The 27,557-nt window shown below is 57.4% G+C and overlaps 1 protein-coding gene across 1 annotated transcript in view; it reads left to right on the forward strand.

Annotated features, from left to right (window-relative positions):
• ATP11A (ATPase phospholipid transporting 11A) overlaps positions 1 to 18,479 on the forward strand; it is a gene marked incomplete at both ends in the record, with an annotated part of 108,240 nt that extends 89,761 nt beyond the window's left edge. The window contains 12 exons of the mRNA XM_080719882.1: positions 762 to 943; positions 2,412 to 2,663; positions 3,908 to 4,085; positions 5,617 to 5,719; positions 6,128 to 6,273; positions 6,674 to 6,733; positions 7,343 to 7,470; positions 9,112 to 9,247; positions 14,604 to 14,669; positions 14,848 to 14,951; positions 16,191 to 16,356; positions 18,402 to 18,479. Of these exons, the coding sequence (XP_080576008.1) occupies positions 762 to 943; positions 2,412 to 2,663; positions 3,908 to 4,085; positions 5,617 to 5,719; positions 6,128 to 6,273; positions 6,674 to 6,733; positions 7,343 to 7,470; positions 9,112 to 9,247; positions 14,604 to 14,669; positions 14,848 to 14,951; positions 16,191 to 16,356; positions 18,402 to 18,479 (1,599 nt within the window). The remainder of the gene's footprint in view (positions 1 to 761; positions 944 to 2,411; positions 2,664 to 3,907; positions 4,086 to 5,616; positions 5,720 to 6,127; positions 6,274 to 6,673; positions 6,734 to 7,342; positions 7,471 to 9,111; positions 9,248 to 14,603; positions 14,670 to 14,847; positions 14,952 to 16,190; positions 16,357 to 18,401) is intronic.
• Between the last annotated feature and the right edge of the window lie 9,078 nt (positions 18,480 to 27,557).

Below are 27,557 nucleotides of genomic sequence, written 5' to 3' on the forward strand. Positions count from 1 at the left end.
GTAGCCTGAGGGTGGTTATGCCCTTTGGATGGATTGGAGTCTGAGACGTGAGAGTGTGGCGGGTCCCGGTCACATGTGGGAGGTCATACCAGGAATGGGAACTCTTTCAAAATCAGTGTTCTCCCAGAACTCGAGGTGCTTCTGTGGGAGGACTGCGGCTCTGCAGCTGGGAGCAGCGGGGAACGCGTGGCAGGCGTCAGCTCTGTGCTGCTGCACGCAGTGTCCTGGGGGTCAGGGCTCCCTCCATCTCAGGCCGTGCCACTCCCACCCTGCTGGCTGGCCTGTGTGTTGGCATGTGGTGTCATCCAGGATTAGGATCACAGTGTAGACCTGCTTCTTAAATTCTTACTGTGCACCCAGCAAGGTTGATCAGCACCTCTTGGTCAGGTAGTACTGAATTCAAACTGTCTTATAGGAGTGCAGAGTTCAAACCTTTCTTCGAGCTCCCCTGTAGAAATACCAGATGTTTACCGTGACACTGCAAATTATTATCTGAACGGTTCATTTGCCAAACTCAAGAAGCAAAAGCTGTCTTTTGGTATGAGAACCCTGACTTATGTTAGTCATTCAAGGCTTCCCAGCATGAAAAGTGTATGTCCCATAATGATGGTTCACGTTTAATGTGGACATTAATAATTCAGTTGGAAATGGCTGGCTCCCTTGGGGGCAGGTGGGTCATTATCCCTCGGTTCCTCATTCTTCTGGCCAGGGCTTATTGAGGGAGCCCGCTGGGTTCACGCGGCCGTGTGTGTGTTCCGCAGGAAGGGCTCCGCACCCTGTGCGTGGCCTACAAGAGGCTCGTCCCAGAAGAGTACGAAGGCGCGTGCCAGCTGCTGCAGGCCGCCAAGGTGGCACTCCAAGACCGAGAGAAGAAGCTGGCGGAAGCCTACGAGCAGATAGAGAAGGACTTGATCCTGCTGGGTGCCACGGCCGTGGAGGACCGGTAAGGGGGCCATGCCCAGTGCACCCGTGCTGTCACATCCTGAGGGGCCACAGTGGGAGGGCTTATTCCACCGTCCACAGATACGGTGCCTTGAATCACACCTGCCCGGAAAACGGTAAGCAGAGTCAGCGTTTTCCCATAATGGTGTGAATGGCCCGGACACGGTGTGAATTGCCCTTTAGAGAGCAGTCGGCGTCTGATCTCTAAACTTGCTGCCAGTTCACCCTCTCGTCATCTTCTCCCCTCTCCCTTTCCTCCTCTGTACATAACTAAACATCTTTGTTATTGCTTTTTGAAGAAACTTCATCAAGGAGACCATTGTAAAACCTATTGGTTATAACTGGAAAAGCTGCCAATCAGCTCTCCTCACACCTCCAGAGAAAGGGCTTGTAGTCTTCGCAGTGGGGCAGGGAGGACTGAAGACTTTTGGCTCGGCCCGTGGGGAAATGGTCTGTGGTTATCCTGGCCCCCAAGGGCAGCAGAAGTGAGCGAGGGTGGCCCGGGAGGCCCAACACACGTGTGCCCAGAGCACTGGTTAGAGTCCCCGCGGCCAGAGCTGGGATGCGGAACATGGGGAGACACTAGGCACCAGTCTAGTGAACAGGCAGCATTACTCGGTGCTGTGCGTGTACGAGTCAACGTTTGCAGCCCTTAGCCAGCATGTTTGCAAACCCCTCTGGGCCTCAGATTCATTTTCAAAATGTTTTAGAATTGGAGATTTTTCCCCCACCTCCACAGTTCTGTGATCCTATGAGCTTGACAGTTTCTGCTAGGAAGTCCTCCTAGAATCTAAGTTAGCACAATTAGACTTGAGTCCACACCTTTATACAGCACCTCACAGAAACTAGACACAGCACCTCACACGCCTCCCCACACGAAGGCCCTAAGACACAGGAGTCAGGAGCGTGCGCGGCCCCAGCAGACCGTCTGGCCGTGTCGGAGCACGCCTGCCCCAGGACCTCGCGCGCCTCGGTCCTCCCTGAGTAAGATGGCGTGGTAGGGTCTATCCCAGCGCTGCCGTGGAGTCAAGGCTGCCCGTGATGAGCTCCAGGCCACCGGTCCTTTGTAGTCGGCCTGCCGTGCACATCAGAAGATGCTGGTGACTACCGACCACCTCGTGTCCCCGCTGCGTTTTCCTTTCGTGAGCCTTTGTCCTCTTGGCTATGATGGGCTATACAGTTGCTCGCGAGCCTCTCCCAGCACCAAGCCCCAGCCAGACTGCAGTGCGTGGCAGCCGCTGTCCCCATAAAGCTCATTGCTAGCTCTCTGCCGGGTGTGATGAAGCGTGTTGTTGTAGAGTGCTAATCGTAGCTTTGGGGACGGCCCGGGTAGGATCACGAGGCAGCAGCACCATGCACTCTGCCTCTGAGGAGCTAAACTCTTTCCACAGCTTATGTTTAGACATTCCTGCCCTTGGAGACCTCTGTCAGTCTCAGTGCCCACATCTGCCCATTTTCCACTTTCACAGGCTCCAGGAGAAAGCCGCGGACACCATCGAGGCACTGCAGAAGGCCGGCATCAAGGTGTGGGTCCTCACCGGGGACAAGATGGAGACGGCCGCGGCCACCTGCTACGCCTGCAAGCTCTTCAGGAGGGGCACGCAGCTGCTCGAGCTGACCACCAAGAAGATTGAGGAGCAGAGCCTGCACGACGTCCTGTTTGAGCTGAGCAAAACCGTCCTGCGCTGCAGCGGGAGCCTGACCAGAGACAGCTTCTCAGGGTAGGCAGCTTCCGCACGTTTGCAGAAGGGGTCCCGCCCCGGCCCCGGGTGCAGGTCGTACAGCCACAACATCCTCACGGGCAACCCTTCCTGCAGCGTTCACGTGGGCCACGTAGACACGGGGCCAGCACGGGCACCTCTCTGTAGGCCTGGGGATGGCCCTGCAAATGCTGGGTGACGGGAACAGATGGACACGACTGAGCAGACGCTTTGACTGCAATCATTCTCGTCTGCTTCCAAGAATGGGGCTCCATTTCGGATGCCGTGGAGTGCTGCCGGAGGCCAGGCAGTATTAATAATAAAGGCTGTTTGTCTGAGACGAATGTGTTTGCCAGGAGCATTTATTCCAGAGATGCCGGCACAGTATCCAGACGTAGGGCATCGGGCTGCCTTCACTAGTCTCTGCAGCTTCTGAAAACAGGTTTCCTTTGGGTGGTTTTAGATGCCCATGAATGTGGACAAAGCTCATCGTATGTAAATGTTTAATTATCCATAAGGAGTGCAAAGTTATTTCTCCCTGCCTGACGTACAGAATTCCTCGAAGGGATTAGATGCATCTGCCTAATTTTGCAGCAAAGAGAATATTCTGACCATGCTCTCACCAACTCAGACCATCTGGGCAGAAAGCCTGGGCATATTACCTGAACAGACAGACCCAAGATAGCCTTGGAGGCCAGGAAGTTCAAGATAGAGACCCCCCACCCATAGGTTGCCAAATAACCCTCCTGGTCTTGTTTCAGGAACACTGCAGCCTCTCACAAATACACAAACGCTGCACATTTGCTTTATCTACGTGAAATAATATTTCTTTAGGACAGTGGTGGGAGGCTTCGCAGCCAGTACTGTAGCAGTTGTATAGGTGAAACGAAGTACTAGTTTCTTACTTCCTAGGTCTTCAGCATCTGGAGATGGTGCTCCCTCCCCCGCCCTGCAAAACACAGCGTTCTAAAATGCACGTATTTGCCAGGCGTGGTGGCACACGCTTGTAATCCCCCCGCTTGGGAGGCGGAGACAGGAGGATCATGCAGGTTCAAAGCCAGCCACACTGGCTTAAAAGACCCTGTTTCCAAAAATAAAAAAAAGTATAAAATAGTTCTGGGAGTGTAGCCCAGAAGTAGAAGTAGAAGGGTTTCTAGGAACCCCAGTACCACCAATAAATAAATAAGTAAATAAATAAATACATAAATAAATAAATAAAATGCACATGTTTAGTGACTGCATAACCTCTCTGTGTGACCTAACAGACTTTCGACGGATATGCACGACTATGGTTTAATTATTGATGGTGCCGCACTGTCTTTAATAATGAAGCCCCGGGAAGATGGGAGTTCCTCTGGCAACTACAGAGAGCTCTTCCTTGAGATCTGCCGGAACTGCAGCGCCGTGCTCTGCTGTCGAATGGCTCCCCTACAGAAAGCCCAGGTGGCTCCTCGTCGCGCGTGATGGGGCTGGTGGGCGGGCAGCGTGCCGAAAGCCTTCCCTTAGGTCTTCAGCCTCTGCTTTCTAAAAGAATCTGGCAAGGCAGCACCTTTTGGAAATAGAGGCAACAATGGCAGAGATTTAAAACTGGGTCCTAAGTCACCCTTGGCATCTGGGGAGCGTGGGGAGTCCTGTGGGAACCTTGTAGGCGGCCAGGAGAGACGCCTGGCTCCTTCCTGCCACGGGACACGTCGGAATCACTGGGAGGCCACACCGGGGGAGGGAGCTGGCACTTCTTGGGCATCTGCCATGTGCCACCTTCAAATACCAGTGCTTTGGGCCTTCAGAATATCCCTGCAGACGACTGAGGGGCCTGAGCTGGCAGGCTAGAATACTTGTCCAGACACTGAGCTAGAAATGAAAGAGTGGGACTGGGCCTAGGTGGCGCCAAGCTGACCTCCTGCCCGTGCTTCCAAGTGCCTGTGGGAGACGCAGCTGAAGGCTGTTCTGAAAACTCGCAGTGCATATGGGGATCATACAGGAACATGGTATTCCTGAGGTCAGCAAACCGCAAAACTTCTAACTTACTTATAGCTCATTTAGGTATAGTAGATCAGTTTACCTTGACCGTCCGTGAAAGAAACCTAACACTTCTAAGACTGGCCCAGAAGTTAAGGTGTAAGGTGCGTCGTGCACAAGCTGAGAACCAGGGCAAGGAGGTGACCTGAGCGTGTGTGACGTCTGCAATACGGCATTGTCACTACAGGGTAAAACCAGGATGCCCCTGGTTCTCAGAGGAGACTCTAGAGCTACTGGATAAGCATGGCTCCGCACCCCCCCTCCTGTGGGGCGATGGCTCCGCCCCCCCTCCTGTGGGGCGCACCGTGTGTGAAGTGTGTAAACCCTTCCAGTCGCTCCCACAGCACTGTGCTGCTTCTAAGTTCTCAGCTGAGTTTTGAAATTTTTCATACAAATTGTTTCATAGTTCAGTCTCATCTTGAAATAAGGTGGGGCGACCCGTGTGATTTCTCAGCGTCTCCCTCTTATATCTCCAGCCAGTGCCCCTTGGTACACCGTCGGGGAGCTATAAGAAATGACTAAAACCTTGGTAATTATTTATTGCACCAAGCTGCCACATGGGATTTTGCATACATGACAAATTTGAAAATTAAAATAGGAACTACAGTGTATTTTTAAAATTAACCGTACAAGCTCCGAGTTCAAAGAGCCTGGCATTGTGCGCCTTCTCACAGAAGGCAATGTCGGTCCTGTGTGTTTAAGTACAGGAGCAGAACCGTGGCGTGCAGTCAGCCTCCTTGAGCCTGAACTGAACCATATCTTAGTAACTTATTTTGTTTTGCTTTCAATATGAAGAAGATCTTATCCTATAGAGAGGAAAGAGATTGGGTATTATAAGTTACTTCTAAACAGTTTTTCCCTTCCTAGACTAACCCTATCCCCTCAGTTCTGCTCCCTTAGAAAACAATATGAACACAACTGGAACTTATCAGCTCTGTGTTCGTTTATTTTCCAGATTGTTAAGTTAATCAAATTTTCAAAAGAGCACCCTATTACTTTAGCAATCGGTGACGGTGCAAACGACGTGAGCATGATCCTAGAGGCCCACGTGGGCATAGGTGAGCTGGGCTGGGTGTGGGCACAGGTGAGGGCACAGGTGGGCCGGGGCTGGGCGTAGGCATAAGTGGGCTGGGGCTAGGCGTGGCACAGGTGAGGGCATAGGTGAGCCGGGCTGGGCGCAGGCACGGGTGGGCTGGGAGTGGGCACAGGTGGGCCGGTGCTGGGCGTGGGCACAGGTGGGCCGGGGCTGGGCATGGGCACAGGTGGGCCAACTGCATGGGCTGGATGCGGTGCAGGTGAGCCATCCACAGGGGCTGGGGTCCTCATGGCCCGGTGACAGATGAGCAGGTCAGCCAGGCTGGGCGGTGTCCAGCACGCAGAGCCAGTGGGCCCCGTCTGCAGGCACGTTCTCAGCGGGACCAGCACCAGACCCTTCACGCACTCGGCACGCGCGTCCTTCCTTCTAGGCGTCATCGGGAAGGAGGGCCGCCAGGCCGCACGGAACAGTGATTACGCGATCCCAAAGTTCAAGCACCTGAAGAAGATGCTCCTGGTCCACGGGCACTTCTACTACATCAGGATAGCGGAGCTCGTGCAGTACTTCTTTTACAAGGTGGGCGTTCCTCTGCTCCCCTCGCGGCCTCCGCCCAGCACGGGGCTGACACCCAAGAGTAGACGCCACCATCAAAAGGAAGGGGCGAGCACGTGGCTGTGAGCATCCGGCCCCGTTTCCTCGTGGAGCGCGGGAGGCGCTGTCCTCGCCTGCAGCCTGCCTGGGTGCGCCGCCCCTTGTGCGCCCCTCTTCTGGCTAACCAGAACAGTGTTGCCCGCGTGTTGTCTTTGCCATGGTAGTAAGAGCATTTCCGAAGCCCCTTCTTGCTCCTCTCCGGGTCACGGGGCCATCGGGTCAGTCCCCCGCAGCAGATGATGTCACGCAGGGCGTGGCAGCGTACGCGTGGCGGCACTCGAGCCTTGTGACGCCTTGCACTAACAGGCATGTGCTTGTCTTTCAGAACGTCTGCTTCATCTTCCCCCAGTTTTTATACCAGTTCTTCTGTGGGTTTTCACAGCAGGTCAGTCCTGGGGCTTACGCCGGAATCTTCCCTCCCTGGGGTGGCTCCCGTGGGCGGGGGAGACTTTGGGGTGCAGCAGGCAGGCCGCCACAGGAAGAGCTGTGGAACCCAGACACCGCCCTTCCCACGCCCCCCCCCCCCCAGCGCCGTTAGGCTGAGGGATCAGCCACGGCCGAGAGGCTTCCCAGCTGGGTCTGCTGCTCCGGGGCCTGGGGCCAGGGGTCTGAGCTGGCTCTCAACCATGCTGCGAGCATCGACCTCTCAGGAGGCTGGTCCTCCTTGGGGCCCGAGCCAACGCACTGGCGGGCACAGGTGTGATGGCCTGGGGCAGGGACAGGGACGCGGTGAGGAGGGTCCTCCCTAGGTGCTGCCAGAGGCAGGGCGGGCAGTGCCCCCAGCACCCCAAGCTGCAAGTCAAAGCAGTCAAAGCAGGAGGGGCGCTGAGAATCGCACACTGTCACGCAGCCCTTCTCTTTCTTCCCCTGGTCCTGGTTCCTCTGTGTCTGAGGAGCCATGAGAGGGACTTCTTGCTGTGTGTAGTGCTTTGCGCATTGAGCAGCAGCAAGCGGGGCGAGGCCGCGGCGGCTGAGTGTGCGTCTCCTCCTGCAGACGCTGTACGACACGGCGTACCTGACGCTCTACAACATCAGCTTCACCTCCCTCCCGATCCTGCTGTACAGCCTGATGGAGCAGCACGTCAGCGTGGACGTGCTCCGCAGAGACCCCACGCTCTACAGGTGCGCCCGCGCGGCGGCGAGGGCCGGGCGGAGCTGCAGCACCGCCGCGTGCCCAGATGAGGACGTCTGCCCTGCCGTGCCTTACACTTAGGAACCAAGGGTCCATTCAGAAAAGTTAACAGATCTAATTTCAGCCTGGCCTTTTCTTTTGATTTTTTTTTCTTTTTTTTTTTTTTTGGACTGGGATTGAACCCAGGGGCATTCTACCTCCAAGGTACGCCCCCATCCCTATTTTATATTTTACTTTGAAACAAGGTCTTGCCAGGTTGCTGAGGGTCTCAGTAAGTTGCTGAAGCTACCCTTGAACCTGTGATCCTCCTGCAATACTCTGTGTTCCACCATGCCCAGCTTTAAAAACAAATTAACAATAAGGAGAAGATGTTTTCTGCTGTTTCAGAACTTCCCTCCAGTCTCCCTGACAGATTTGATGTGTGTTTGTTGTCTTTTTTGGTGGTACTGGGGATACAATCCTTCAACTTCCGGGCTACACTCCCAGACCTATTTTTTTATATATATTTTATTTGGAAACAGGGTCTCTTAAGCCAGCAAGGCTAGCTTCGAACCTGCGTGATCCTCCTGTCTCTGCCTCCCAAGTGCGGGGATTACAAGTGTGCGCCACCAGGCCCAGCTGTTGTGGTCTTTTTAACAATGATCCTGATCCGCGCATAGTTATAAGAAGCAACTCAGATCATCCCTGTCCGTTCTCGCAGTTCCCAGCAGTGCTGCAGCCTAGCTGCTGAGGGAGATGCCATCTACCCAGACGGCCCAGATCATGTGCGGGCGTGTGCACACGTGTATACACACCTGTATTTGGTTCTCCGTGGTCCTTGCAGTTGCCCAGCCTGTGGCCACCTCCACGGCTGCAGATGTGGCTCAGTGGCAGAGCGCTTTCCTCACATGTGCAAGGCACAGGCTTAATCCCCAGCACGGCGGAGAAATGCGCGTCAGCCAGTAGCCACCACCACCTGCTACAGCTTCCTGTCAGGCCTCAGGGACTCCCGGTGTCGCTTCGCCATCACCAGATGTGCAGCCATGACTCGAGGTCTAAGTCTTGGAGTGCAGGAGCAGGGGCACCACATGGTCTCCCATGGAACCCAGCCTGGGAGCCGTAGACAGGAGCCAGGTGGCCAGCCCAGGCCGCGAGTCTTCTGCTGTCGGTGCCTGACGGATGCGCGCACAGTGTCCAGGCAGGTGTGGCCAGATGGATGGCACACAGCTAGGATCCCACTTCTGGGAGGCTGAGACAGGAAGATTACACGTGTGAGTAGACCAGCATCGGCAGCTTATTTAGCAAGACCTTCAGCTACCAAGCCAGACCCTATTTCAGAATGAAAAATGAAGCAAGAAAGGCCTGGGGATAACTCAGGTAGAACGCCCTGGGGTCAGCTCCCAGCACTAGGAAGTAGGAGAGCTGTGTGCTGCGGCAGCCTGCCCACACGGCATCGTGTCGAGTGTGAGAGAACAGCCGCACGGAGACTGGCAGAGAGAAGGTGCTGCTTTAGCGGAGGCAGAGCTTTACAGGTGACCTCCTGAGTCCCCGTGGAGCCGCACAGGGGCAGGCCCGCAGAGAGTGGCAGAGGTGCCAGGCCTGGGGCGGCCCGGGACGAAGCCACAGCAACCGCCCCGCCTTCTTCTTTGCAGAGACATCGCAAAGAACGCGCTGCTGCGCTGGCGTGTGTTCGTGTACTGGACGTTCCTGGGAGTGTTCGACGCCTTGGTCTTTTTCTTTGGTGCTTATTTCATGTTTGAAAACACAACCGTGACCAGCAACGGACAGGTCAGTACTGAGCCCGGTGGTGCTGGCTTGGCCGCCCAGAGGTCAGCCCCAGCCCCTTGCGACCCTCGGGAGGACAGTAGGCCAGGAGGATGCTGGCGCGTAGCCGCACACCGTGGCCTCTTGCTCCGGGGCCTGCCTCCAGCCACGGCAGGTCCTCCTCAGGGGCCCCAGTGTCCAGTTCCACCACTGGCTGTTCCCCCGGGGCACCTCAGCTGCGCCAGGCGCAGGAGCTTAGTCTACATCCACACGCTTAGCCCTCCCCGAGTCCTGGCGCGTGTCCCCTGCAGGGCGTGGACGGCGGTCTCCCAGCGCGGTCAGCCCCAGCTGTTCACATACTTTCTGGGGTTTTATTTGTGTCTCGCTTTTTTCTTTTTGCTACTTGCTTCCCTTCCCACCCTCAGATAATGACTACCAACATGCACATGGTAAGACAACTGTGGGTTTGTCCTTTCTCTGTTTTTGGAGTGCATTACAATTAAAATATTTCTCGAAAATATTTTCAACCGTGACCCCTCCTGTGTGCTTTGTGAGTAGAAACACTGTGACCACCCTGCCCCTGCTGGCCTCCAAGCCCTGTGTGTCCCCGACGTCTCTCGTGTCCTCTCCTGGTCTCTGGTGGACTGGCCCGCAGGCAGGGCTGGGTGGACTTGCCCCCGGGCTGAACTTGCCTTTATGGAGGCTGGGAGACCCACTGGGGCGCTGCCGAGGCGGGGTGTGCCCGTGCTACCCCAGGGCCGAGGAGCGTGAGTGGCCTTGGCACAGAGACACTGGGGTCAGAAAGGCACTGCCCGGGCAGCTGGTGGCGGGTGCTTTCCTTTCCCTCTCCTGTCGAGCCCAGCCCTCTCTTCCCACGATGTGCTCCGTGCTGACCCCGCATACTGTCGGTCTGAAGCCCGGAAGGCTTGCCACCTGTCCTAGCAGTTCGCTTACCCATCTGTTTCTGTTTTCTCGTTACCAAGGGGTGCTCTTATCTCGCGTTATAACTAAAATCTACTTTCACTAGCTGGAATTTACGAAAACTGTACTGTTCTAGAAAACGCATTTTTCTGGAACTTGTTCTTTATCTCAGTTTATGATAAGTGAATAATTCCTGAACGCCACCAGGCCGTGACTGTGCTTCCACAGAGCTGCCTGTGATTCTTGCGTGTTGTTTGTACGACTTTCCCGCAGCCAGGCGTTAGGCAGGCATCTGCGTGCACCTTAAACCCCAGATCCCAGCCGAGAACTGGAGCAGAGTGCTGGGGTGTCCATAACAGGAGGGGGCTGTCAGCCTGCTGCATCTTCTTTTTTCTTTTGATGGTACTGGGGATTGGACCCAGGGCATTCTCTTCAAGCTACACCCCCCAGCCCTATTTTTTAATTGTTTATTTTGAAATAGGTCGTGGGGGAGCTCACTGAGTTGTTGAGTGTGGCTGCAAACCTGCGATCCTCCTGTCTCAGCCTCCCAAGTACTGGGAACAGGCGTGTGCCACCATGCCGGGCTGCCTGTGCTCCGTCCTCAGCTGGCTCTCGAAGCACGGTCCTGCTGGGCTGCACTCCACCTTCAGCTGGACGTTACTAGTGAAACGGGGCTTCTGCTCTTACTGGGGGTTCTTGTCCCATGGATTTTGCCGAATGAAGTCCGAGGACTAAGAAGGGTCTAGACATATGAGTGTTTATGTTAGGTTGGGGAAAGAGGGCAGAGCAGCTCCCTGGAAGGGGCCCTGGGCCCTTGGGGAGCGAGGTTTTAAACCTTCCTGAGGTTTGCTGTATGTTTTTATGACTGGTCAGAACTGGCTCTAGAGGAGCGATGACTTTTGCAGTTCGATCCTTAACTGAATGAGGATCCGAGGCTGCCCAGGGCCCTGTTCCCTGCGCCCACCAGCCTCGCCCTCCTGCTCACCTCCCCAGCCTCACGGGGATGCAGAGGGCTGCTTTAGCTCGTCCTGTCCCTAGGTCCTCTCCCCTGCCTCACTAGATGTGCTAGCCAAGGAAACCAGCCAGAGGATTCAGGCAACCTTTCCGGAGTCAGGAGAGCGCAAGAGGCAGGCCCAGAACTCGGGCCAGACGCCAGCAGCTGGGGCCTCTGCCTGCTGTGTTACAGAGCCAGGGCGGGTGCTCTGGGAATGCCACAGACACTTTGCAGGAAGGACATGGGCTCCTTGTTCTGGAGAGGTGGTGGCATGCTGCTCCTCAGGCCTTCCCTGCTGTGTTACAGAGCCAGGGCGGGTGCTCTGGGAATGCCACAGACACTTTGCAGGAAGGACATGGGCTCCTTGTTCTGGAGAGGTGGTGGCATGCTGCTCCTCAGGCCTTCCCTGCTGTGTTACAGAGCCAGGGCGGGTGCTCTGGGAATGCCACAGACACTTTGCAGGAAGGACATGGGCTCCTTGTTCTGGAGAGGTGGTGGCATGCTGCTCCTCAGGCCTTCCCGGCAGATGCCTCCGCAGCATCTCTTCCTGTCTCCAACCCTCAGGGTACCGAGTCCCCTACCAGGCCAGGCAGCCACTGGCCTAGGGTGCAGGGCTGTCTGTCCCCCTTTGTAGGATCCCGGGGTTCCCACCTTCCCATCCCTGACTGTGTGGTGCAGTCCTGAGCTTCCTGGAGCCTGTCGCTAGCTGGGAGGGTGCCTCCCCATCACCGTGTCCAGCCTGTGCCCCGGCGCCTGTCGACAGCCGTTGCTAAACAGAAATTCATTAGGATTTGAAACAAGGGAAGCACAGGAGGGAGACAGCACAGGGTCACGGGCCGGCTGCCTGGGGGAGCTTTGTGGCCCTCTGCCGTGGCGCAGGCCTGGTCCAGCAGAGGCTCCACAGCACGTGTGCCTCAACACAGGAGAGCCAGGTGGCCCTTGCATGTGCCTGCAGCCAGCACTCAGGGCAGTCAGTGTGAGTTCACAGGGCACACGTGTCCAGAGTCAGGTACGAAGGGGTATGTGCTCTAAGCCACCACAGCTCTGTGCAGCTGGGAGTTTGGTCTGCGCTGCGCTGCGCTGGCAGCATCTCCACCTGCCTGGTAAGGAAGGCATCCCAGTGTTGGCAAGCAAGGCCAACAGGCCTCGGCCTCCAACTCTGACACGTGGCACTGGGTGCCCCTGGCCCTCCAGGGAGGCCATTCTTGCCTGAGCTTAGGTTTTCAGTCATAGGGCTGTGGGTTAGCCTGAGCTTCTGAAGCCAAGACAGCTGCACTGGCAGGTTCCGCAGCGGCCCGCATGGATCTGGATGGACGGTGGCCCTCGTGCATCTGGGTTGCAGTTTGGTGACTGTTGTGCTCGTCTCTGATCACGTCCCTGCAGACCCCAGGTGCAGCTTATGGATTCTGCAGTTTAGAAGCCTGCTGTGTAAATGGTCAGTAGGGAGGCCGACTGTCTTTCCTTAAGACCTAAGCGTTCGGTAGGAACACCGTGGAATTGCGGTAACTTTAAGAACCCCAGCGCTGGAGCATTTTCTGCAGACATCGAAGGCCCCCATTGCTTCCCCCTCTGGTGCCACAGTCTCATTGTGAGCAGCAGGGTGTTCTTAGACAATCCCTGAGGCGCCACACAGGTTGGTTCTGTGGGACTGTGGGGCAGGCATGTTGTCCTGGTGTGAGCTGAGACTGTCGGCACGGGCTCATCGTCATGGAGAATGGGTCCTAAAGAGTCGGAAACAGGAGCGTCATGGGAGAGAGAGACTGCTTCTCGGCACTCGCTGACAACGAGGGCTGTTGTCCTAGGGACACCCACACCCACACCCACCGACGGTGCCCACGAGGAAATCTGGGCCCAGTCGGTGAACTTCCAGAGTCACCCAGAAGTAGATGGACGGATGAGCTTTCTTTATGGGGAGGTTCAGGTTAGACGGCTTCCACGTGGCGAGCGTCCCTCCCAGTGGGTACTGGTGGGGTTGCGGCAATAGTAAACTGACCGCTGTGTGCTGGCCAGAGGGCTCCCAATGGAGCCAACCAGGAGATGAGAAGGACCAATGGAGACGAGGTCACCATGTCCATCCCAGGGAGCTGGCAGCAGCTGCCAAGGGTCTGGGGCAAGGTGTGGTGTGGTTCTCTGGGTGCCTGGCCAAACCTCCACTCTGGAATTAAGATTGTCTGCCTGTAAAAATGACAGTGCTGGCTCATGTGCCCCACTGGTCGAGGCCGGGAGTCCTGCTGCATGTCCCCAGCACGCTCCAGAGACACACAGCGCAGCCCGGGCCTGCCTTGCGGGCTGACAGCTGGAGCAGCTCCAGGTGACTCGTGCACAGCGTGTTCACCTGGGGCTGTCTTCTCACTTCTTAGAGGGTTCTGTATTTCTTGCTGAGCAGGTGGCCCACGAGGGCTGGGGGGGGGGCTATGCCAAGTGAGCCCCCGAGCCCCAGGTGCGCTTCGGCCAAAGCAGGAGCGGCTCATGGGGCCAGCAGCGGTTTGCCCTCCACGGCCTGCTGGCCCAGCGCTTTTGTAAGCCGTGCCAGGCTGCACTGTCCTTGGAGCTGGAAGCTTCCTGCGCTCCCTCTGGTGCATCACAGGGAAGAGTGCGCATGCCTGGCGGTGTTGGCGGACGGCGCTGGAGTGTCTCGGCTGTGGCACTGTGCTTGGGGCTTGGGGTTCTTCCTCACAGGCCACCACTGCCCTGTGCACTCAGCAGGGCCACTGGCCTCTGCCCGCTGGTGCTGTGGCACCACTCTGGGCGGGAGGTTCAGAGGCACCCGGACGCAGCCAGGCGTCCTCCAGGCACACGGCGCCCGTCGAGCAGCTCTGAGCGCTGAGCCTCTCGTGGGCATCGTCTTGTCTGTAGCTGGGAAACGGGTTGCTGTCTGGGTTGGGCTGGGTCTGCCCTCCCTATACTGCCTGAGTCCCAGCAGGGCGGAGGGCAGCTCGGGACTGGCATGGTCCCCCTGTGGGTTTGGCAGTTGGTGTCCCACTCTGTCCGTCTTGGCTTCTCCCATGGTCTGGCATCTCCTCCGGCCGGTGGCCACACAGCATTCAGTGTTGGTCCCCTCTGGCAGTAGGCAGCTGTGTGTGACTCTGGTGTCCAGTTTACTCTTGAGACTCGCAGAGACGTGGCTAGGTGCCTGGCCACAGAGACCAGGAGGCGGAGATAGTTAGCCGGCACACTTACCTCCAGCTGTGCCTGTGCTCAGTCCGAGGTGTTGGGGCAGTCTTGCCAGGACGAGGAGGGGTCAGGGGGCAGTAGGAAGCCTGCAGGTCCACCCTGCGCCAAGTTCTGGGTTACTGAGTGATGAGGGCCTGTGCGCCCAGTCTCCTTCCCTTAGTGAGGGGACGCCATCCCGGGTTTTTGGGCCGATGGCTGGCCTGCGGGAGCATTGAGGTGCTCTCTGGTCTCGCTTGGATGGGGCGAGGGCGTGAGTGTTCACAAGAGCTTACACACTTCTCCTCCACACAGATGTTTGGGAACTGGACCTTCGGGACCCTGGTGTTCACTGTGATGGTGTTCACCGTCACGCTGAAGGTGAGTCTGGGTACGGTGCTCCTCTCCCAGCATGGCAGCCTGCTCTGAGCAGGCCTCCCCACCCTGCACCCTCTGAACCCCGAGACCTGCCGAGCCTGGAACCTGCCTGCAGGGCCGCCCTCTCCCAGCTCATGCGGATGCACTGCGCTGGGCCCCGCTGACCGCCTTTCCCTACTAGCTCGCGTTGGACACGCACTACTGGACCTGGATTAACCACTTCGTTATCTGGGGGTCGCTGCTCTTCTACGTGGTCTTCTCCCTGCTCTGGGGAGGAATCATCTGGTAAGGACCGGGGGCCTCAGGAGACGGTGCTGCGTCAGGCCTGGGGAGCGGGGCCCAGAGGACGCTGAGGGCAGCCACAGCCTGAGGAGGTGCCGCCACGAGGCCGGGGAAGCTTCCCGCTCCAGCGCAAGCCCGCCCTCCCAGGTGCTGGCTCGGGCCGAGGCGCACCGCAGAGGGCGGTGAGCGTGTCTGTCCCAGGCCTGGAGCTCTAGCTCCCTCAAGGGCAGGCTTCATCCCGAAACGCAGTGCTCCTGGGCCAGCCTGGGGTCAGGGCCATGGGAAGAGCCACACGGCTGTTGGCGTGTCTCGCTCCTGAGAGGCACAAGGGCACCCACATGAGACCCGGCCTCCCAACCTAGGCCTATCCACCCCGCCCAGCGCCCGCTGTTCTGCAGCTCGGCGTCCTTGCTTCTGTGTTACCTCCTTCTGCACCTCTTAACTGTGTGTCCCTGCAGCAGGCTCTGCCGCTGTCAGCGGGCTCCTGCCTGGGCCTGCGCGGACAGGCAGAGTCACTTCATGTCTGTGTGTGTGTGTCTGTCTCTCTGTTAGTCATGGCGGGGACTTTTGCAGCTCTGGCCCCGCCCTCACCTCCAAGTCCGCCGTGTGTGTGTGTGCGTGTGTGTGTGTCTGTCTGTCTGTCTGTCTGGTCTGTCTGTGTCTGTCTGTCTGTTGGTCATGGAGGGGGCTTATGCAGCTCTGGCCCCACCCTCACCTCCAGGTCCACTGTGTGTGCGTGTGTGTGTGTGTATGTGTGTCTGTCTGTCTGTCTGTCTGTGTCTGTCTGTTGGTCATGGAGGGGGCTTTTGCGGCTCAGGCCCCGCCCTCAGCTCCAGGTCCACTGTGTGTGTGTGTGTCTGTCTGTCTGTCTGTCTGTGTCTGTCGGTCATGGAGGGGGCTTTTGCGGCTCAGGCCCCGCCCTCAGCTCCAGGTCCACACCCATAATCAGGCTGTGGCTTGGCCGTCTGGCACCTGTGTCTGGCGCTGAGCTCCAGGGACACAGCTCCCTTGGTGCCGTCCTGACGTGCCTCTTTCCTCCCCGAGAGGCCCCAGCAGCGTTGAAGCGGGCTCTGCACCCGTTTTACTGACAAACTCTGGGAGGCGGGCCCGGTGGCGCGCCTGCAGCCCAGCATCAGCAAGGCGGGTGGGGACTTCAGGCGGCCTCGCTGCGAGGGCTTACAAGCTTGAGAAGGCTGGCAGCAAGGCGCCCTCCCGCTGACTGTGCTCACCCGCGCCCCGCAGGCCATTCCTCAGTTACCAGAGGATGTACTACGTGTTTATACACATGCTGTCCAGCGGGCCCGCCTGGCTGGGCATCGTCCTGCTCATCACTGTCAGTCTCCTCCCCGACGTCCTCAAGAAGGTCCTGTGCAGGCAGCTCTGGCCGACAGCAACAGAGCGGACCCAGGTATGAAGCCTGCACCTCTCCCCTGGGTGTGAGATCGGGAAAAGCATGAAAGGCTTGGGTCTCTTAAAAATGTGATCAGCCCCAGCCTTACCAATGAACCTCATAATGCTACGTGATTTTAAGCTTTAAATTAGGTAAAGTTCAAGATGATCAAGGTTAATTTGATGCATAGAGCTAAGCAATCGGCTGAAATAAGAAAAATTAGAGAAAGATTAACACAAAATGAATTTTCTATAAATCTACAAAAATTGAGTTAATCATACTTCACAGATTGAGTTGCATCGTTTTTAAGGATGGTGCATGTGGCTTGGCATGCCACCGTTCATCTGAGTGCTGGGTGCTGGTAGGACTGCTTGTTTTCAGCCCTCCCAAACAGCCGACCAGCTGAATTCGGGTTTAGGAGGGAGCCGGGTGGTGTGAGGATGCAGCCTCCGTCCTGTCCGGAGCCTGCGGCGGAGCATGGGTGGGAGGCGCTCAAGTCCTGCCACCCGCCGCCATCTCACCAGGAACCCGACTGTCTGTAAGGGCAGAGGGTGAACTTCTTGTGTAGGCCACCTGGTCACAGTCCTGAGGAACTCACTGAAAACGTACATTTTCAAGTCCTTCAGGGATTTTCAGTCTTCTATGAGGTGGTCTGGAAACGCACCCCCAGGAAGTCCCTGGACTTGTGCCCTGCCAGGTCCCGTGGACAGGCGTAGAAGCCCATGGAGGTGCCCAGAGTCAGGAGGCACCCATGCCACGCCACCCGACCACTCCCTGTAGCTCAGGCACACCAGGGCTACAGTCCTTAGGCGGCATCACCGGCGGTGTTTGGGATGGGAAACAAGTAGTCCTACGCTGGCCGCCGTGCTGGCAGCGGGATCCTGCTTGTGAGCTTGCGGGAACTTTGTGCCCACTTGACATGTTGAGACCAGTGCCGCAGGCCCGGCCTTCCCCCCTTAATGTCTCCTGCCGCTGCTGGCCAAGTCCACGCTGGCAAAACTCGTGCTGGGGCCTGCGCTTCGCAGTGGTGGACAGGCCCACACAGGGTCACCGTGACTGGCTGAGTCTACCAGGCTTGGTGGTGCAGGGCTGCTACCAGGGCCCGGAGCTTCCCTGCTGTTCCCACAGGGACAGAGCAGGAGCCGGTATTGCCCCGTCTGCTGGGAGCAGTCCATACCAGGTTGTGGCCTCAGTGGCCAGTTGCCCGCTTCCTTGGAGGGCACCAGGACCCCAGCCAACAGGCCAGCCCACTGGGCCCCAGAGGACTGTCCAGCAGCACCTCCCATGGGAGCCCCAGCCCTCCACTCTGCTGTAGCTCAGCCAGACACCATGCGTTCCTACGCCCTGCCCCGGGTCACAAGACGCACGTGCTCCTCACGATACCTGTGCATAGGGATGCGGTAAACATGTGTGTCCCTGACAACACCCCATGCACCAGTTTCAGTGAACATGTGTTCCTGATGATGTCCCGTGCACAGGTTTCCGTGAACACGTGTTCCTGATGACGTCCCGTGCACAGGTTTCCATGAACACATGTTCCTGATGGTCCCGTGCACAGGTTTCAGTAAACACATGTTCCTGATGACTTCCCGTGCACCGGGTTGCAGCGGACACACATGTTCCTGATGATGTCCCATGCACCCAGGACTCTCCAGCTTTGCCTGATGGTACCTGTGGCTTCCAGAGGGAATAGCTTGTGCCCCTGGAGCTTCTGAGTGCAGGGACCAACCTGGGTGGGCCTTCCTAACACGGCACATGGGTGCTGGCATGGAATCCCATGGCTGCTGCTGGCCTATGGCCTGGGGAGGCAGCCTAGTTAGAGCCAGCCTGCACGGGCCCAGAGGCATGAGTGGGGAGGAGGCAGCAGCGGGAGGGAGCGGCCCGCCCTGGCCCACAGGCTGCCTGGGCAACAGCACTGCTGTAGTGGACTGGACGTGTTGCCTGTAACCGACTCACTCTCCTCGTCTCTCTTCCCTTCCTGTCTCCTCTGTCTTCGCCGCTTGCCCTAAATAACCATGCCTGGTTCAACGTGCTCCACGCGGCTCCGGACGCGGAACGGGCAGGCCAGGAACCAGTGCCTTTCTGTCGAGCAGCCCACCGTCTTTATGCTTTCCCAGACCGCCAGCGGTCTGAGTTTCTGAACAACAGGTGACCCTCTCTGCCTCTCTGCATGTTGGGATCACGGCCACAGGATACGGGGTGACTTTAGTGGAGAGGCCATGGTGCTCTCCCTGGTGCCAGGACACGGTGATGACGTGGCGCACGGGCACGCGGTGGTGGGCACGCCTCCTTCCAGCGCGGCCCGGCACTTCCTGTCAGGCAAGGTGACCCCAGCATGGCTGGCAAGACCTCTCACACACACCCGAGTGCCCCCTCGTGGGGAAACCAAGGACAGGAGGATGGACGGTCTACCCAGGGTCTCGCAGGCTCACAGGGCTGAGCCGCACTGACCGTAGGCACCTCTCTACCAAATTCACTTTTCACCTTCTTAAAAAGCCTTGATTGCTTTTAGGAAGTGCCATATAAGGGCGTTAATGACCACAGCGCCTTGCTCCGCAGGAGAGGTGCACACAGCACGTTTCTAGAGCAGCTACTCCCTCCAAAGCCTTCCCCCAGAGCCGGGACCTCAGGGAGCAGAGCAGTGCCTAGTGATATTTTCTTCTTGATTTTCACACACCTAAATGGGCGTTTGCATACTACACAGTTAATATGCCGTTTGGAGAAGGCCTTTTGATATTGCTGTCCACTGCAGCTCGTTTGATTGAAAAACACCAAAAGCATGCTAAAGGCTTCTTTTCTTTAATAGCAGTTCATCTTTTATGCACTTTAGACTTTTTTTTTTTTTTTTTTTGGTGGTACTGGGGTTCCTGGAAGCCCTTCTACTTCCAGGCTACACTCCCAGACCTATTTTATAGTTTTTTGTTTGGAAACAGGGTCTCTTAAGCCAGCACGGCTGGCTTCAAACCAGCGCAATCCTCCTGTCTCCACCTCCCAAGCGTGGGGATTACAAGCATGCGCCACCACGCCCGTCTAGACAATTTTTTAAACTAACAAGGTGTGTGTGTGTATATATATATTTGGTGGTACTGGGGTTCCTGGAAGCCCTTCTGCCTCCGGACTACACTCCCAGACCTATTTTTACATTTTTATTTGGAAACAGGGTCTCCTAAGCCAGCACGCACGGCTGGCTTCGAACCTGTGCCATCCTCCTGTCTCTGCCTCCCAAGCACTGGGATTACAAGTGTGCGCCACCACGCCCGGCTACAAGATGTTATATTTTTTAAGGCCAAATGATTAACAGCAATCAAAATTTTTCCAAAGCCAGGAATGGTGGGCACACTTGTAATCCCAGCATTTGGGAGGCCGAGACAGGAGGATCACAGTTCACTGCCAGCCTCTGCTACTTAGTGAGGCCCTTTGCAACTCAGTGAGACCCTCTTTCGAAATAAGGAATAAAAAAAAATAGGGCTGAGGTATAGCTCGGAGATAAAATGCCCCTGGGTTACATCCTCAGTACTGCCAAAAAATAAAAATAAAAATAAATCCAATTTGGTGCCAGTAGACTTTGTTAGAATAGATTTTGTAATTTCAGCTCAGTGTTTACATACTTGAAAACACGTTTCAGATGGAATTATTAGGAATACTGTCAAAAGTCACAGGAGTTGCCTGTGAAATTAAATCATGCCAACTCAGGCCAAAGATAGGTGGCATGTGCCAAGCTAGACTGGCTGTGTGGGAGGCCGCCCTGCAGCGCGGTCCCCTCGGCCTGAGTGTGACCGCGAGGCCCACAGCTGCCGCAGAGCCCCACTGCTACAGTCTTGGCACAGACACGCACTGCTGCCGTGAAGCCACACAGTTCTGCCAAACTTTGGAGGAATAAACATGCCACTGGCCACGGTGGGGCCGTCTACTTCGGATGGATGGGGTCCCTCTAACCTGCTCCTGTTTAAAAGACAAAAGAGACCCCACTCCTCGTAGTTTGTAATACATGCATAGGGTCTCTTCCCTAACACCGACCCTCGCCTCAGTCCTCTGTCGCTACGGGCCTGTGTGTGGTCTGCCTCTCCACCTGTAGGGAGATGAGGCCCTCCCTTGCCTTGCTGGTGCAAACCTCCACTTGGACCTGGTACTTCTCAACTCCTACAACTATTCCTCACCACTGAGCAACTAGTAAGGCCACCGGGAAGCGCCGCGTCGGCCTGGCGCCAGGAGCATCTTGGCCTGCAAGATGCGCCGGCCGGGCCAGGCCACCCTGTCTGATGGGAACAGGCAGTGGCAGCCCTGGGCACATACAGTTGTGTGTGTGCGTGGCTGTAGGAGTCTGATGTGCTCCCCGAGAGCCAGAGGGACTGGGCAGGGGATGCTCCGCTGATGGACCTCGGACCTGTGCTTCTGCCGCGGGTGCTGACTCTGGCTCTCTCCCTTCCGGCGCGGGTATCTCCTGTGCCCTACACACCGGGCGCCCCAGGAGTCCTCTGCTTGGCCCGCAGCTCCACGACGTTTATGTGCAGATGCCAAACCAAAGCTTCTGCTGGGCCTGGTGAGGGCACGGCGCAGACGGCCCTGGTGGCCGGGTCTGCAGCAGCTTGGGCGCCGGCCAGCCCTCAGCGCACTGACTGCAGGCCCTCCTCAGCATCTTTCCTCACCCTTGCAGAAGAGTCCAAGGCATGTGGCCGCAGAGGACGCCACGCCGAGCAGCGACAGGCCCCTGCTGAAGGACCTCTCACCGCGGCCGCAGCGTGACTAGCTCAGCGCTAGGTAACAGCGGCCACGGCCCGTGTGCTGTGACTCTTTGAGACTCTGTCTGTCCTCCAAAGTTTTGCTGTGCTGTGCCATTTTTTATAGCAGAGCTTTACAATGCAAACAGAACATGCCATTGTTATACACACGCGTGCACTCTCTGTCCCAGGTAAGTGACACATGCCTGAGAGCGGTGGACCTCCTGGAGCACCTTGTGCACACACACGCACATGTGGCCACTGCCGCTCACGTGTGTGGCCACAGCTGGCTCCCGCTTCATGGTGGAAACAGCTTCACCTAAAGGCCTGTTGGGGTGGATCCTGTTTTGAAATCAGAAGTGGAACATGGCCGGCTCTGGACGTGGCCAGCCAGCGCCCGGCCGAGCCCAGCACCCCACAGGTGTAGTGTGTCTGCTTGAAAGTCCAGGGCCTGTGAGGCCATCCCATGGGCTGCATCTCCTGCCAGGCTTCCCGCCGTGCCTGAAAGCCTCACCTGGGGACCCGTGCACCGGTCCCTGTCCTCTGACCCTGTTTGTGCATGTCATGGGCCTCGTGGGCCATTAATAAGCAGCGGTACAGCCCCCTCTGCAAGGTGGCCCTAGGTGGAGGGCCGCGGGCCAGATGTGGTCGGCACACCGCCCCTGCCTGGGCAGGGTGCACTGGCTGGACGGTGAGTCCTGTCCTCAGCGGCGGGGGAGTACTTGAGGTTCCAGGGCTTGGGGCCTGCGGGCAGGGAGGAGCCCGCGTGCTCTCCAGCCTTTCCTCTGTGCTCATCGGGGACGTGGGACAAGGTAGAGCATCCAGCACCTGGTGTGGAGGGCCACGCTGCCTCCGGGGTGGCCTCTGAGGGAAGGGCCCCTCCGACCTGTCCCCGGGAGAATGCGGGGGCCTGAGGCAGGGCTGCCAGTTCTGTGGGAGCAGCTTAGTAAGGAGGTCCTGTGATGGCTGGGCTCAGCTCAGGCGGCCCCGAGCAGGGTCCTGGGCTGACTGAGTCTTCTCTTCTCTCCACAGAGCACGCAGCTGCAGGAGACGACTCAGAATTCTCCCATCTTGCCTCTCTGCAGAGCCCAGGTGCTCAGAGCCTCAGGCCCTCGGCCGCCCTGGGGGGCTCCCCCCTAGGACGGAGAGTCGTCCGCCTTGGAAGAAGGGTAGTACACTGCCCCTCACCGCCGGCCCCCAGGCCTGCTGCAATCCAGGGCCAGGGGCACTTGCCGTGGCCCCGCTCACAGGCGCCCACATGGTAGACAGACAGTCCCCGGCCTCTGGGAGCTGGTGCCTTCTAGGGCCAGGACAGGGTCCCAGACCTTTGGCTTGGTGCGGCATGCTGCTGCAGACCGCCGCTGGCCCGGTGGCCCCCAAGCGCCGGGCTGGCCTGGGAGGAGCATGCTCTGCTTGGGCGGCTCTACGCCTGCGTGTCCCTGCTCCTGTTGTCTGCTTTCCTGAAGAGAAGAGCCGTCCCTGGTCTGCAGCCTTGCACATCCAGCGGCCGCCCTGCGTGTGCGCGCCAGTGTCCTGCTCGCCACAGGCTCCTGCAGAGCATGGCGGAGCGCCGCTGCCCTCCTTCCTGGAGTGACCACTCAGGCTCTGCACTGTGCCCACAGCTCTGGCCCTGCTCGCCGTCCACTTGAATGAAGCAGTTCCTCGAGTTCTGTCTGAAACTGCCGAGGTGAAGACCCCGTGCGTCGCGGCTTCAAAGGGTCCTGCGGTTCCCTTTCTCGTCGCCGGCAGTCCTGTGGAGAACCTTTTGTGCCTGGACAGAGCAGGCCCAACACCTCGGCAGGGTTGTGGCTTGTTGCAGCCCACCCTCTTGGAGGTGTGCGGCATGGGCACGGGGGAGGTGCTGGGGCCGGGTTGGTTATCTGGCCAGCATTGGACCCCTGTGTCCTCGCCGAGGTGGGGGTCACCCCAAAGCCCATCACCAGCCGGTGTGGGCCTCAGGTTCATGGGCGAGGTGCTTGCCAGTCAGCCTCACGGTCACCCTATGCCATTCTGTCCAGGGTTTGCTTTGGGTGGATGGACATCCAGAAAGCTTCATGGTACAAAGTTCCTGTTACCTTGGGCTCTAGTCTTTCTCTGTCTGGAAGAGTCTGACGTTGCCTTAAGGTCCTGACTTGGGAGGAGATTTCAGTTAAAGGCTTCAGCCTCAGCCGGGCCTGCGTCGGCCATGCGGGTGGGGGTGGGCCACGGCAAGGGGCCTGAGAGCCAGGATCGCAGGGAATGTGGATTTCATGACTCGGATGAATGATGTCTCACCCTCAAGATATTTATTTGAAGTACAGGCTGAATTAATAGCACAAACAGTGACCGCAGTTGTTGGGGGAGCCGGGGGTACAGACACCATACCAAAGACCGGCAAGCAGATGTGGCTGAGAACGACAGGAGGGGGAAGCGGTTCCCACAGGCCGTGCAGCCGCCTACCTCCCGTCACCCCATCCCTGGTCCCCCGTGCAGCCTGCTTGGCACCCGGCCCACTGACCCTGCAGACAATGGTGTGTGCATTTTTACACCCCTTTTTAAGAACCCAGTCTAGGTATAAGTATAATACCTGCGGGGGGGGGGCAGATTCTCTGTATGTTTAGTTAATAAATTATTTGTAATGTATTTTTTTAGAAATCTTAAAATTGCCTTTGCACTGAAGTATTTTCATAGCTCTTTCTATCTCTTATTCATTTAACATATCATCTGACTTTTACAGTATGTTTTTTAATCTTTAAGTTGTGAAGTGTGGGCCACTTTAGATTCTGGCGAGCGCCCGGCTGAAGCCTGGATTTCTGCTGGGTGGTTTCCGGCTCCATTGCCCTTCACTGCGCTCCCTCTCAGCGTCGCGGTGCGGCCATCTTCTCTGCTTTGTCGTCCTCAGTTTTATTTAGTTTAATTTCCATCCTTCCGCCTTAAGAGCAGATCTCGCCGGAGGGCCTGCGTGCGGGCCTGTGGGGCGGTCACTCCTCGCGCCCGACGAGCCGCCGCGGTACGAGATGATGTTCATTGCAGCGTCTCTTAGGAAGCTGCTCGGGAGATCATGAAAAAAATGTGCCTGTCGGTTTGGAACATGTCGAGGACACGGGGTGAAACGGGAAGAGAGAAAGGACGCGGCAAAGTGACCGGCGGCTGCCGCCTCCCGCCCCACCCGCGCAGAGGGTTTACTTGCCTGAGACTGATTTTAAAGCAAGGGACGCCAACTTCCAGCGTCTCTTGGTTTTGAGAATCTCATTTGCTATCGCAAAGGTTAACACGTTGTCAACTCTAAGTTACCGTGTTGGTCAGAACATCAGTTCCCAGTTCACCCATCCTAACCACGCGTCGTCTCACACCATGAGGGTCCTAACCACGCATCGTCACACACCATGAGGGTCCCGGTTACATTGTGCTCTCTCCTCCCGGCCCCATGTTCACATGCATCATGCACACAGGCAGGCTCTGTCCTGCACACCCACCGCCTTCCCCAGGGTGCCCGTGAAGATGCTCCCGCCCCACGAGAAGATGGGTCTCCCTGCACACACGCAGACCACACCTCAGTCGAGGCTGGATTGACAGCTGTCCCCTCCCAGGGAGGTCTAGTCCCAGCCAAAGCTTCCCTGCCGGCACCACGCCGGGGAGCCAGCAAGCAGGACCCCGGCCGTTGAAATTGCATGCGCCCCACGTGCTTCTGGACACACCGCCGGCCCCCCTCGGCCACACACTCCCCCTAGGAACAAAGAATCCCTGTCGACCCGTTCCCGGGTAGGAGCAGACCAAAGCTACATCCTCAGCGCCCGGACGGGGAGGAGGTGCTGGGGGCCGAGACGGGGAGCACCCGCCGGGACCAGCACTGGCAGCAGGGGGACAGATTTCTTGGGAGCATTTACGGCTATCCGTGGAAGGTCTCCTGCTGGCCACGGCTCCAGCTCGCCCCGGTCCTGGAATGCAGGGTCCCTGTGTTCTACACCAACTGGCATTAACTAACGCAGTCACTTTATTTCACCTTATTATGTATTGGCAGTGCAGTGTAACAGCAGGTCCTTGCATTCAACATTTTTTTGAAAGTTACCCATGTGTAACTTAAACACAGGGAAAATATCAGTTGGCGAATGCAATCTTTTGAAGCTAGCTGCTAGACAAGGAGAAAGCGTCATTCTGATCCTGTGTCTATGAACAGAGCTTTAATGAAGATACGTTGGGAGTATTATGAAAGTGTGATTCTACTTTTGCAGAAAAAAATCTAAAGATCAATTTATATAGCTTTATATTTTACCTTATCAAGATATACAGAATTTTAATATGCATATGTCGTCTCAGACTTAAGGTTATAATGTGTGTCTGCATTACCACTTAAAGCCCACTCACTATGTAACATAATAAGTCTTCAAAAACGTACTTGGTATGAATGGTACCTATAACTGTCATCATCATGAGTACTGGAGTTTGTTTTCAAATTTAATAGGTGCATTTAACATGAATCATTCTCCAAATGGTAATGTTTAACTGATAAATGATTAATCTGCTTTCAAAAATTAAATTGTGATTTAAACCCAATCAGACCTTTCTGTACGATTTATTTTGTATGCTCCCGTTTTTAACTTTTGTTTCTGTAGCAGAAATTACAACTTGATAATCTGAGTCACATTGGACTTTTCTGTAGATGATTCAAGCCGGAGGCCTGAATCTGCTTACAATAAAGAAAAAAATATGCCTCTGTTTCTGTATAAATATGTGAAGCCACTGTAAGCAGCACGTTTTCCACTAACAAGCCAGGGAGTGGAGCCGGGTGTGGTGGCGCACACTTGTAATCCCCGCGCTTGGGAAGCTGAGATAGGAGGATCGTGCAGGTTTGAAGCCAGCCTCAGCTACTTAGGCTCTCAGCAACTTAGTGAGACCCCGTTTCCAAATAAAGTAAAAAAAAATAGGTCTGGGAGGATAGCCCAGAGGTAGAAAGCCCCTGGGTTCCACCCCAGGACCACACACACAGAAGGAGGAGGAGGAGGAGGAGGAGGAGGAGGAGGAGGTTGGGAGGAGCCCCACGCAGAAGGTGGATAGGCTGGGGACGGATCCCGTGCGGATGCCTGGTTCTGCCTGGCCTCTTCCCTCCATGACTGAGAACAGGTTCTATGGGCTGTGTGAGCCTGCTCTGCAGCCCGGCAGAAGGCCTCGGGTGGACGCCTGCAGTGAGGGGCCAGCACCTGTGCCTCCAAGGCGGATACCGCTCTGCACACCCCACCGTCCAGGTGGTGGAGAAGGTGGCTTCCTCACCTGAGCGCCACAGTGCCAGCCTCGGCTGTGGTCACACGCAGGGCAGAGGCCAGTGGCCCCGGGCACCCAGCGCCCACTCTTCCCGGGGCCCTGGTTCCTGTGGCTTCTCTTCCTGTGGAGGCAGCTGCTTCCTGTGGCATTTTTGCAGCTGCGGTGGCATGGGGTCTGGTCTCCGGTGGTGGCTGCATCGCTGCACTCAGTGGGAGCCATGGAGGAGCCCTGCCCAGGCAGACCTGCTGGGGCGGGAGGCACCTGGGTAAGGACGGTCAGCAGGAGAGGGTGCTGGAGGTGCCTGGCCACCGCAGGGCGGGCAGGCCTTCTGAAAGCATGACAGGCACGCCACCACTGGGGGAACAGGGCGGCCGGAGGCTGCCTGGGGGCACTGGGCCAGTGAGGCCAGGCCGACCTGGGCTGGATGGCGGCATGGGAAGCAGGGCTTTGGGACGCCCCCACGGGCGTGCCGGGGGCGCGGGCTTCTGCTTCTACCTGGCCATTGGCCGCTCTTCACTTTGCACCTATTTGCCGAGCAGTGGCGGATGACGGACCTAGACCTGCAGTGAGGATGTTCTCGAGGCTGAGGGCTCTCCATGCCCCCGTGTTCTCAGAGCCAGTCTCCATCTCAGCGAAGCTCAGATTTGAACAGGCCACAAAGGGAGAGTGAAGGGCCATGTGGCACGGGCACAGCCTCCCAAGCCCACGCCCAGTCCTCGGGAGGCCCAGTGCTGCTGGGGGCCCAGCCAGCCAGGGAGAACAGATGGGGCCCTGGCCAGGCACCCCTGCCTCCTGCCCTCCACTCCCCGGGCCCGGGCCTCTATCTCCTGCAGGACACCAGTCCTCCTGGGCGTGGCTGACCCCGGGGCCTCACGGGCAAGCCCGCATCCCTGGGTTCTGGCTTCATGACCTGCGTGTCATGCCCTGTCCAGCCGCGGCTGTGAGGCAGGGCTGAGCCAGGACGCTCGGCCCCTTGCCTTTCCTCCTCACCGCCTCTACCCCCAGCACATGGCCACACTCTGTCCTTCCCAAGGACACAGACCAAGGTGCCTGGAGCCACCCCCCCGTCCCGGTGGCGCAGCACCTGCCATAGCAAAGCCCCCAGCTCTTCCTGCCTCAGACTCCGCTGTGAGCTTAAGGGGCTGGGCGGGAGCCACCCACTGACCCTTTCCTCTCAAAAGCATCAAAACCCCACTCCCACGACTGTCTCAAAATCAGAGGTGCCTGTGCACGTGTTCACACGCACAGCACACACACGCACGC

Source organism: Muscardinus avellanarius (assembly GCF_963383645.1).
Source record: "Muscardinus avellanarius genome assembly, chromosome: 2".
NCBI classification, from domain to species: Eukaryota; Metazoa; Chordata; class Mammalia; order Rodentia; family Gliridae; genus Muscardinus; species Muscardinus avellanarius.